We start from the raw sequence: 12523 nt of genomic DNA, 5'->3' as shown, positions 1-12523 counted from the left end.
ACAGACTAAATTTTGCATCCGAAGATTTTGTTGTGTCATGGAAATTGGGTTAAATTTGGATTCCTCTGAAGTTATGTATGCTACTCACAGTAAAAATGCTGAAAAATACCCAGTCATCACTGTGGGGTACTTGTGATCTAGGCTACACTATGGAAATAAGCTCTGTCCTCCCTCTGCCCCCACATTATATTATACAATGATCCTTCTGTGAGGTAAGAGGGACTAATTCCACTTCTAAACAGAGACTAACTTTTAGCCACTCGTGTATTACAAAAACTGTAAAGTAAATGTCAAACTGCTTAGTCATTTTTTTCCCTAAAATAATTGACCTGAAGTTCAGAAAAGGACAAGAAATTTAAGCCATTAAGCATAGTAAAAGAGGAATTGTACTCCACAGCAATTTTCTTTTGAACATTTTAAGTATTTCTGATGTAGGCAACAGTTTCCCATCACTATTAGAGTTTTTCATTCAATAAGTCAAATTTAATATCCTGATTTTAGTTATAGTAAAGTGTTTGGGAAAAAGGTATCTCTATCTAAGAAAAATAGGAAAGGATAAAGCATCAATATAAATGAAGAAAAATGACTGACAAATTATATAAAGGTGATGAATCTTTCTTGCTGCCTAATCTAATTTTTCTTCCCCTGATTCTACCAGTACTTATATTAGATTGTCCAGCTATGGACAAAGTTTCTTCAATCCTACTTTGGTTACTGAAACTTCAATACTTCAATTGAAGTTATTGAAACATTGGTGCAGAAATTTGGTTATTGAAACATTAGTGAAATCCCCTGATTCCTAAAGATTCATGGAGAAATTAAGAGAGATCTGTGAGCTTTTCAAAAGATTTAATAAAGTTCCATAAACTCTAAAAATTATCTAGTACATTCAGGTTTCCCTAGTCTGACCTCCTAATCAATTATTATAATATTATTTCAGTTTCTCTGACAAACCAATCTAGACAGTCAATTTAAAATAATGCTACAAAAGAAGTGACTATTCTCTTTTTTCCATCTTGTTTATGAAAGGCTTGCTATCAAAATGAATCTACAAAGCTGAACAAGTATCTTTAACATTGTTTTTTAGTGTGAAAAAACAGAAGATGTCATTTGCTAATTGTGCTTCATATTAAAGACCTATATCAGGAAAACTGTCATAATTTAGTACATTTAAAATTTTTGCTTGAGCAGTTATCAAGGAATGCCTGAAAGGTGGCAGAGAAAACAATAACACTTATAAGTTGTCCCACATGAATTTGAAGCTAGTGAAGTGGGTTTCTTCCAGCTTCTCTCTGCTCCTTTTATTGTTCAGTATTATCCTTTTCACTAAAGTCACCCCCTCTCAATCCATGGACAGGTTCCTGGGAGTCTTTAGATCTGGCAGCTGCTATAGGCTGGAGGGGTTAGGCAAAATTAATTATCCTTACTACGAATCTACTATATTTCTTTCCAAAGGCATTAATTCAGACCCAGGCTATGCCTAGCTGGGAAGTGGCCAGAGGAATTTAGACCACAGTGTACAGAGAGCATAAGGTAGTAATAAGTCTATTCACTCAAGACACTTGGCCTGAAAGGACCCTTTCATCACAGCAAGAAGGTCTGAGATGCGACCAGAAGGAGGGGTCTGCTTGATTGACTGCATCGTTTCTCACCTTCTAGAATAGGATCTGGTCGTGGAATTCTCAATAAATCAGGAGAGCTACTGAGAAACAATTTGGAATACCATTTCTATATGTTACTCTGAGTGCTGTAACTCTCTCTAAGCTATTGAGTTGATTAAAGATTTTGGCAGCCTCACAAATATGTATTTTGAAACTTTGTATTAAGCTCATTTAAGAGAAGATGTGGAAAATAAGCTTTAAGAGAATTGGGCAGAAAAATCAGGCTTGAGAGCTAACGTTTGAGAACTAAAAGTACATATAAATATTTTGAGAAAGTGAAAGATGAGGAGGTGGCACATTGACTTATATTTCCACTGCACAGTCCATGTTCAAACACCATATTACATTGACAGCTTGAGGCTGTAATCTGAAAAACTGGTTGGAGATATTTTTCTGCAGTTGATAGCAGGCATCTTGAACTTTCTTCCAGCAGCATTACTAATTTAAGGTACTTTTTTCAACCTGTTATTAAGGTACTCTTTAAAACCTGTAATTTTTAAAAAATATTTATTTTATTTATTTATGCATACAAGAACTGGGGTGTAGACCAGAGGTACAGAGCAGGGGGAGGGGAGTAAGAGGATTCATCAGAGACAGAGTGGGGAGCAGAACAGGCAGATCTACTGAAATACACTGCTGAGGGGAGCAGCGGGCGAGACAGGAGAGGTCTGCTGCGCCATGTGGGTCAGCTCCCTGGCCTGGATAGCTTCATATTGCTGAGACAACCCCTTGTGCCATGAGGGAGGCAAAAACCTGTTAGTTAAGAAGCAAACTTTATTTTTTTTTAAAGATTATTTATCCAAGAACCAGGGTACAGGCCAGATGTGTGGGAGGGTGAGAGGATTCACCAGAGACAGAGCAGAGAACAGAACAGGTAGACTGACGAAACACACTGCTGAGGGGAGCAGCAGGTGAGACAGGAGAGGTCTGCTCGCCATATGGGACCCTCGCCCAGTGGGCTGTGATCGAACTGGCACTGCAGAGGCTGCGGACAGCTTCACAGTGCGGCACTCAACCGCCTGCGCCACCAGGGGAGGCCCAAGAAGCAAACTTCTTGAGATGGGAATGGTGTTTGTTACAGAGACCTGTTTTCTGTATATTTTTTAATCACCTTCATTTTATGTGTTGTTATTGTGTTCCTTATAATATGTTGTTATACATATGCATTGTAATTATACATGTTCCTAAGCACTTTTGTCTTCCTCTTCAACTTAAATCACATGAAGAGAATATCTGACATAATTTGATGAGTCATGAGGCAGATTTTGATAAGTAACAGAAAACGGTTCCTGGTCTCCCTGGTGGCGCAAGGAGTTAAGAAGCAACCTATGAATCTGATCTCAGCCACTGCAGCACAAGTTGGATCCCCCTGGCCGGCCAGGGAGCTACCCACACGGCACAGTAGACCTCTCCTGACCCGCCTGCTGCTCCTCTCAGCAGTGGATTTCAGTAGATCTGCTTGTTATGCTTCTCCTCTGTATCTGGTGAATTCTCTCACCCCTTCCCCCAACCTCTGGCCTGTACCCCAGCTCTTATATGCATAAATAAATATATCTAAAAAAAAAAAAACCTGGGTTCCTAAGGTTTAGTGGACATAGGTGCCTGATGAACTTAGTTGAGAACTCTCAAATATTTAATTATGTTAAATATTCAGCATATATCCTGCCTAAAACTCCTCCAATCTTTGTCAACAGGAAAATGTATTCATTCATTCAGAACATCTCTATTGAGCACCTTAGGTATGCTGGCACCTTAGTGGGCTCTGTGCCAGAAAATTTTTGAAAGAGACATTTTGGGAAATACTGGGGAGTAATAAGGAGTCAACAGGAGGGAATAATTTAAATGTGGAAAAAGGGGCCAGGGAATCTGTACTCCAGGTTTAAGTGGATTCCTTTGAGGAGGGGTAAGTAGAAGGAATTTAGAAACCTGTTTAATTATTTTCATTGTGGAATGATGGTGTTTTCCATTCCTGAGGCCCTTGGTGTGAGGAATGTGGGCCTAGAAACTTGGAGCTCTCTGCTAGTCTTTTTTCTTTCTTCTCCTTCATTCTGGTTCAGGACAGAATCAACTGGGGAAAAAATCAAATTATTCACCCCCTTAACATACTCATCCCATACATGTCTTTCCTCTGCCTCAGAGCAGAGTTGAGCTCCAAGTGAAGAAAGTGTGAATGAAGCTAATGCAGAATCTAAACACTTACGAGAAAAACCTGTCACTTTCAGGTCTTAAGCAGTTTTCCTGCAAGATAAGGAATGGGTTTTGACCTCTTGGCTTCCCCATCCCCATTTCATCCCGTCTTTCTCATTCCTGGCTTATAAAAAAGAATAACAGTAATTTCCAAGGCAGGCAGAGCCATGAGCCCGCCGCTTCCACGTCTGCTATAAGAAGCAGATTTTTGCACAAGGATAAGGTTTCAGCTGCCAGCCCAGGACTCCAGCGGTGTGGCGGATCAGACACCCGGCTCCTCCCCTCCCCCGCCGACCAGCGAGAGACCAACAAACCGGTGCAAGTAGACAAGTAGCTGCTTTTATTGAATACAGAAGCGCCTTGAAAACTCTGTGGGCTCCGGGGCTCTCCTGCAATTCCTTTCATTCCCAAAGTGCAGGAGCCAAGCACGCGTCCCCCATAACTCCCTCCCACTTCTGCTCCGGGATTTGGGTAGACGAGGGGGGGAGTGGGGAGATGGGGGGGTGCCTGGTGGGCTGGGCTTGCCGGGAGCCCTGATTCTTGGGCAGAGGGAGTCGAGGGGGGCGGGCTCCGGGCAGTCCCAGAGGCGTCTGATTGGGTCTGACCCTCAGGCGGCTTGTCAGTTTCGCCCAGAGTTAAGGGGGGCGCTGGAGGGGGGTGGACGGGGGAGGGGGGGGCTGCCCGGAGTCTCTCGTCCGGCCCACTGACGGCATGAAGCCTTTAGGGGCACGCAGCAATCTCAGATTTTTGGTTGAAGCCCCTCATCTGCCTTCAGTCTGAAAGCAGGGCCCCTCAGAGCACGGATCGGAGGGTCCCGGCGCGGGGCCAGCCCAGAGGGCGAGAAGGGGGCGAGAGACGAGGAAGGAAGCAAAGCATCAAATTGAAAAGAAAAAGCCCTTTGACTTGGCCACCTCTCCCTCCCCAATGGCTGTGTAGCGAGCGCCCCTTACGAGACCGTGAAGGGAAGAAGTTGGTCTGCAACCGCAGTTCCGTGGGTTGAGTGCACAGTTGTGAGTTGCGGGGTTCAGAGATGGAGCGCTGGTCCTCTAGGTGGAAAACGAAACGGTGGCTCTGGGATTTCACCGTAACGACCCTCGCGTTGACTTTCCTCTTCCAGGCTAGAGAGGTCAGAGGAGGTAAGAGAAAAACGGATTTGGGGAGGTGGGAGATGGCCTTGGAGGTTTCCCTCATTCTGTACCCCTCCCACTGCCCGGCACCCTCTCCACCCCCTACCTCCCCCAGCAAGTCCCCATGTAATTCTCCTAAATAAAATCCAGATTGTGAGTGCCACCAGGTTGAAAGTGAAGACCAGAGAGGGAGATGGATGTAGGCGGGACAGTCATGGGAGAGGTGGTAGCAGGAAAAAAGATCTGTCAGGCACAGAGGCTGCTGAAATGCCGGTCACCACTTTCCAGAGTCTTTGAAAAGGGGAAAAATATTACCTTGAACACAAGGGCAGTTGTGCAAAGCTTTTGTTGGAGAAACAGTCCTTAGGCTGCCCTTTGAACACATCTGGTTTCTTCAGATTTTGAGTAATGGAAATACCTTTTCTTTTTTTTTTTTTTAAGATTTATTTATTTAAGAACTGGGGTACAGGCCAGAGATGCGGGGGGGGGGGGGCGAGAGGATTCACCAGAGACAGAGTGGGGAGCAGAACAGGCAGACTGACTGAAACACTGTTGAGGGGAGCAGCGGGTGAGATAGGAGAGGTCTGCTGTGCCATGTGGGTAGCTCCCCGGCCAGCCGGCCGCAGGATCGAACTCGTGCTGCAGTCTGTGGATTGCTTCATAGTGCTGTGCTTAACCCCTTGTGCCACCAGGGTGGCCCAGAAATATCTTTTTAAGAGTGAACCGAGGAGAAAATATAGAGAAAGTGTATGAAATGAACCTTGGTAAAGTTCTTTGGAACAAAGTGAGAAGCAGGCAGTTTAACTTTTAGGGCTATGAAAGCAAGCAGGAGGCTGAATCTAGAAGACTGAGAGCTCTGTGTGTGTGTGTGTGTGTGTGTGTGTGTGTGTGTGTGTTATTTTGAAAAGATTTTAAGTGGAGAAAATTGTCAGGGACGCATTTAGGACACAAACACTTTTCCCTGAATTTCAATCCCCTCCTCCCAATCATACGCCCCCCCCCACCTTCTTGCAGGTTGGACGTGCAGTTCTTTTGCAGAATGATGAAACTCTCCAAGCAAATGGGATGGGGGGTGGAGTAATAGGGATTGGGAGGGAAGGGGAAGGGGCGTGGGGTGGGGTGGGAGGAAAAGTTCCTACGTGGCACCACCAAATATTCAATGACTAGACCTGCTGGGAAGTCTGCAGCCCTGTCAGTACCGGAGGAGGGAGAGCGACTTCACTCCTCTTCTACTCCTCCCTTCTCCTCCCCGCCCTTCCTGCAAAGGCATCTGGCTGGAGCAGTCCGTTAGGTGCCTAGACAGGAATGGCAGCCGATCGCCTTTGGAGTTGAGAGAGTACAGTGCAGTCTGGGGTGAAAAAGCAAGCTTTGTCAGGCATGCACAGAAAAGTGGGGAACGTGAAGCAGGGTGGAGGGGATTGGCTGAGGGAGAAAGAAATTGTCAACCCAAATGCTCAGGTTTTAGCAGAAACCTGAGTCTGGCCAATGGTAGATGCCAAGATCTGAGTTCTCCCTACTGGGAGTTAGCTCTCCCGGAGGCCAAACTCTGAGAACAGGTCTCTATTTCTTCCTCACAGTTAGTGGTGTTCACCTGGCTGAGCCGCAGGCAGTGCTGGATTTTTCATCTGTGTGACACCCTGGTGACAAGTCAGATCCTTATTTGAATTGCCTTTGAATTTTGAAATGAATTATGCTATAATGAATTCTATTGAGTCATTCCTTTCTACTTTTCAGAAATAAATGGCACAGTCTTTGAACATGAAATCCATTTAAAGTTTGTGTTTTACCTCTGGTACCTGGTCACCAGCTGGATTGGTCAGTTCTGTCAGCAGTTCTGCCCTCTGCTGGTTTTATTTATTATTTGGAATTCAAGCATCTGTCTTCCTAAATGAGGCCTCTTAAAATCCTTCTAACTACAGTAATACTGGGAAGGAACACACAAGGAAGAACAGATAGACCTTTTTTTTTTTTTTTTTGCCAGCTTGTCACACATGTAGACAAGAGTATCACGATGGCAGCTATTTATTTAAAAATATATAAAAACTAAGACTATCTTCAATGGAGACAGATGAAATATAAACTCCAAAGAGGCACCTCTGAAGATGTTCAGGGATTATTTCTCTGCAGGTATTTATATTTCTTTGCCACATTGGACCTGCCTTAAAGCCCTGAATCTTTCAGAAAGATGGGATGTCTATGCTTGCAATGCATAATTTTATTTTTTTTCCATCTAGTTACATACTTGAAACATTTTAAACAAACATTTCAGTAGTGCATCAGATCAGTGTGGAAAAAGTAACTTCCCTATTGTTATAAAGCTAAATAATGTGTGAAACAACAAAATTTAAGGCTAATATGTTATTTCTGTTTGTCATAGCTTATCCACTATCTTGAGAATTTTCTGATTGCTTAGCTATTCATATTGTACTATACGGTATTTGTTTCACCTTTCGCTAGGCACTAAGTACTAAGTGGGAGGCAACTTATTTACTTCAACCTGCTCTTGTAAACATTCTCATCACTTAATAAATTTCAAAAAAGGGAAGTAATAGTATACTGATCTTTAAAAGGAAACAATGGCCAGAATCATAATAAAAGGAAAAAAAATCCATCATCCAATTCTCATATTAGCCTTTAGATTTGCAATTGAATAATGTATAGGATTTTATTCTGAGTTCTAAAAAAGGTACTACATACTAGCATCATACTGTAATTTATTGATTTCACTGAAATGCAGTGGTGTGATTTGCTTGCTAAAGCCAAAGATAATTTAAGATAGACCCTGTTTTCATCTAAAATTTTTATTTCTTTGATTAAAAATATTAAAGCCTTAAAAAGTTCTGACTCCTAATAAAATTGAATTCCAAAGAAAGTATAGCTATAATGCTGAAACATCTAACCTAACAGAGAAAAGTTTTTGGAATGAATGGGTTAAAAGAAAATTTATGAGCTTATGCAGTCATATTAATTTTCTTTACAAATCCAAACTCTATAACTTAGAAATCTTATTTGAAAATTTTATAATTTATTATGATTTAGTATAAAGTGGCATTATTTTATAATATACTCATTTGTATTATCTTCAATTTAATTTTCATGTTTGTTTATGTTTAACATAAATGATTTATCTCAGGAATTTATGGATTTCTTTGTCAATTAGTCCCTGAGATTTACCTAGAATCTACAGTGGCTATACTGTGTGTTAGCAGAGATGGCTTAGGAGTTTTAAGTAATAGCTACAATTTTGTACTAAAAAGTAATATTAATTGACATTTTTTCACTAAAATGGCACTCAACTGTTGGTGGTGAAACCAATATTATGTCTTGCAAAAAGTTGACTAATTTTATGCGGAACTTTCTAAGCCTGACAAAATTGTTAGTGAGCCCTGCTAGAGTATTGTTTTGAGTGCCCGGGATCAGCAGGTGAAATGGTGCTCGCTTCCAGAGTATGTGCTAAATCCACCTTTTTAAGGAGCTTGTCCATTTGGTTACTTAATCAGAAATTAGTTGCTTACTCACAAGCATACTTGTTATGCTTCTGACAAGTGTGGTTTTTGCTAAGATGATTAATATTGTATTTCTCTGTCCTTTTTTTATTAATAAATATGGCAACATCCAAAATAGGGAACTAAAATAGGTATCGGAGGAGAAACATCTTCCTGCATGTTTTATACAGATAATATCAATTTTAGGTGTATGTGTGTATTCAGTTAATACAGACACTTTCACATGATTATCTATTAGTTTCGAAATTAAGTTTTTAATCTAAGTGATAGTAAATTTCATAATTAATTCTAGCAGACAGATGACTTTGTAAAAATTACTCCCTAAGAGACAGTCCATAGTTTTAAACAAAATTATGAAATTACAAATGAGAAATGTGTATATTTTATGATTGCTTAAAACTTATTTTTAATTAAACTTTTAGTTTCCATGTTTTCCTCCATTTGTAACTAAAATAGAAGGACTATATTATTCAAGATAAGTTATCCCTAAAACACATCAGGGCAAACTTGTGCTCCTTTTCAGATTTATCTGACCCAGAAAAACTAAGAAGTCACCTCTCTTTTCTAAACCTTTGCTTCTATTCTGAAACAAATTCCTTTTATCCTGGTTAATTTTTTAAAGCACTGACTAGTGGTAACACATGGACTCAAATCAAGGTGGTTGAGAGTTTATAATTAAAAACTGGAATCTTTGAAAGGAAGAAAGGTGTTCATATGAGATTTTGAAAAAAGGAATGCTACAGATAAAAATTATACAAATCACTTTTCTGTTTTACCTTTTCACCATCCTAATAAGGTAATTAAATTAAGGCACAGAGAAGTTGTTATACTCCCATACAAGCATAAAAATCCCCTTTTAATATTCAAGATCTTCTCAAATGAGTAGAGTGAAACCTTGTAGTAGTGTTAAAATATCATTAAGTGATAGTACTCTGAGACTTTGTGGAATAGCCTGATATAATTTAAATGTGTGCTAGTATTTAGATTAGTGAGAAAATGGATTAGGTGAAAATGCCTTCAAAGAAAATTGGAAAAGAAATAGAATTATAATGCATACTTCAATTCCCTAAATTTGAAGAAAGGTAATTTTTGATAATTTATTTTGTTAATATTCCTAAGTATGTGGTTCTAGAAAATAATCTGTATTAGAGAAGAAAGCTTAATAGTCACTGAAATATACTGTATACTGTATTAAGTATATACTTGTAGCTATATTAAGAACACAGATTTTTATCCTCTCTAAAATTGCTAATAGAGGACCAGACAAAAACTGAATTTTCAAAAAGCTAAGAAAATTATATATTTATTGCAAATAATGTCACATTTCTGTGCTTTTCAAGTTGACTAGATTGATTAGATGATTATATATTACATATAATTATATGACTTTTACTAATACACTAGATCGCAAATATATTATTATTTGATATGGGTCAGATAATCTATTTCCAAAAATGTGGACAACTTTGGAAAGCATTTATCCATGCATATTCTGATTAAAGTGCTGCTTCTTTTAGATTTTCAAAGTAGCTGTAACTACATAGACACCTTCTACCTGAGAAATAGGCAGGTGATTTTAGGGAAGTGCTTACTCTTAATTGACTACCATGACCATTTTATTGCCAACAACTATGATAAATTTTATCACCACATGTGGACTTTTGAAAAGGGAAGAAAGACCTATTTTACCCCTCTACCTTTATTTCTAAAAGTCCAATCTTCGGGAGTGATTTAGTATTTCTAGCAAAGGAAGAGTTCTGTCTTTAGGGGAAAAAAAAAACAAAACAACTTCATGTCTTTAGGATTCTGAAAAAGATACTGTGAAAGCAAATATTTATCTCATGATTAAATCTAACACTTTATTTAAGCGTGGGATTTTACAAATACTGAGCTATCCCCATCATTTTGTATAATTTTTTAGTGATTATTTAGGTATTTAAAAGCCAGAATTCTATTGTATCCCAAATATGCCATTCTTTGCTTCCTCCCTTTGGAGAAATAATTAAGGGCAGTTGGTGTAATCATTAGGAATTAATGGCAGGCTGCAGAGTGAGGCTGAGAGCTGATCTGCATTTCTGCTTTTACTCCTCCACTTCCCTCATTTAATACTGGAGAAATGTGACCTGGGCTGGAAGTAGGGAGAGACCAGGGCTTTTTTTTTTTTAACCATTGATGTTTTGTTCCTTAGCAAAAAGAAAAGATGTTATATATAGATGCTACAAAAAGTTTTAGTCTTCCATAAATTCTCTCATTGAAAAGTCAATTTTCAATGCAAATTCCAGTGTAATCTAATGATTTCCTTCAATTTGGATTTTTTTCTTGTAATTTATTTTCAGTTTTATTCAGTCTATTTTTCCCATTTTAAACCACCTTTTATATAATAATATGTCTAAATAATTATTTCTTCTTCTGTCGAAACCCCGGTATGATTTTATTCTCATAGGTAAGTCGGTTTTGTTTTCCTACTTTGAGTTGTGTCAGAACTCCACATCGATAATCCTAGCTCACAGTGCCGATGAAAGTCAATTTTAACATGATTTACTAAGTAATATCTATTTATCAGTTGCAGTCTTTGGCCTACTACTGAGTTGGCTAGTGGTTCTTTAGACATTGGCTGATCACCAGACCTCTACTGTTATCTGGTAAAATAAACTCTTTGCTTGCTGCGCATGGAATTAGAGACAGTGCTATTAATTTAAGAGAAAGAGCTCAGAGAAAAGAAAGGTTATCATATTTCAGAGTAAGTGACCAGCTTAAATACGACTTGACAATTGAGAACTAAAACTAACCTGTGTAAAAGTGCTTTGGCACAATCAACTTTTGCAATCCCCTCAAACCTTTTTTTCCTTAAAAAGCATTTCTTTCTTATTTTAACCAAATTTAATTGCTCTTGAATGGCCCTGTACTGTACTGGCAAATGAAGGTCCCTATTCATAGACTTAGCGAATAGAGTGTCAACTGTAGCTTCCTTCCTCTGTCTGACTGGTAAACTGACATCCGGGCTTAAAAAACCAAACTTTACACTGCACAAGGAACTTTCCTTCCTTAGTAAGATTTTCACATACAACTTCCCAAAAGAATGACTGCTAGAAAGAACAGTGCTTGCAATTCCTGATGGAACTAATAAAAAGCTTTAGTGCACGTTTGTGCTTTGTGCTTTTAGGTAGCTCTGCAGAGAAAGAGGATCCTGAGATAGTACAGAAGTGTTCTTGACTTTTCTTTTTTTAGAGAGTCTGACTAGTGGAGCACAACTTACTACTTGTTATCTTTCTTCTTCTTCTTTTTTTTTTTTTTGAACTTTTTTTTTTCTTTTTTTTTTTTATAGAGGCATGTTTTTTTTTTATTTATTTATTTGTTTGTTCGTTTGTTTCGTTTATACATGCACTGGGTACAGTCAGAAGCGCGGGAGGGTGAGAGAATTCACCAGAGCCAGAGCAGGGAGCAGAGCAGGCAGAAGGACCGAAGTACACTGCTGAGGGGAGCAGCGGGCGGCAGGAGAGGTCTGCGCGCCATGTGGGACCCTCCTCTGGTGGCCGGGGAGCAGCCGGGAATCGAACCGGCGCTGCAGAGGCTGCGGGCAGCTTCGCAACCCAGCGCTCAACCGCTGCGCCACCAGGGAGGCCCTCTTCTTCTTTTTTTTAAAGATTTATTTTATTTATTCATGTATATAAGAACTGGGGTGCAGGCCAGAGGTGTGGAGAATGAGAGAATTCATCAGAAGCAGAGTGGGGAGCAGAACTGGTGGATCTACTGAAATACACTGCTGAGGGGAGTAGCAGATGAGACAGGAGCGGTCTGCTGTACCATTTGAGTCAGCTGCCTGGCTGGGGATTGAACTCCCACTGTGGCTGAAGATAGCTTCACAGAGCTGAGACTTAACCCCTTGCACCACCAGGGAGACCCTCTTTCTTCTTTCTTCTTTTTAAACACTGATGAGCTTCAAAATATTTCACTGGTATTGTCCAAAGGGCTTAGCATGATGTGAGGTGCCCTGTAGGATGTAGCCCCTTGGTATGTCCAGGTTCCTAATAACTCCAACCCC

General features: G+C 39.9%; 1 protein-coding gene across 5 annotated transcripts in view; it reads left to right on the top strand.

The window, feature by feature from the left end:
* Positions 1–4808: 4808 nt before the first annotated feature.
* The window catches only part of COL11A1 (collagen type XI alpha 1 chain), a gene marked incomplete at its 3' end in the record, with an annotated part of 194034 nt that continues 186319 nt past the window's right edge, over positions 4809–12523 (top strand). For all 5 annotated transcript variants that reach the window (XM_084242704.1, XM_084242702.1, XM_084242705.1 and 2 more), the window contains exon 1: positions 4809–4984. In XM_084242704.1, the coding sequence (XP_084098830.1) occupies positions 4879–4984 (106 nt within the window). In that variant the 5' untranslated portion in view covers positions 4809–4878. The remainder of the gene's footprint in view (positions 4985–12523) is intronic.

This window comes from Talpa europaea, assembly GCF_964194135.1.
Source record: "Talpa europaea genome assembly, chromosome: 9".
NCBI lineage: Eukaryota > Metazoa > Chordata > Mammalia > Eulipotyphla > Talpidae > Talpa > Talpa europaea.
The sequence above is the reverse complement of the archived record's forward strand: the minus strand, read 5'-3'. Positions and strand labels throughout refer to the sequence as shown.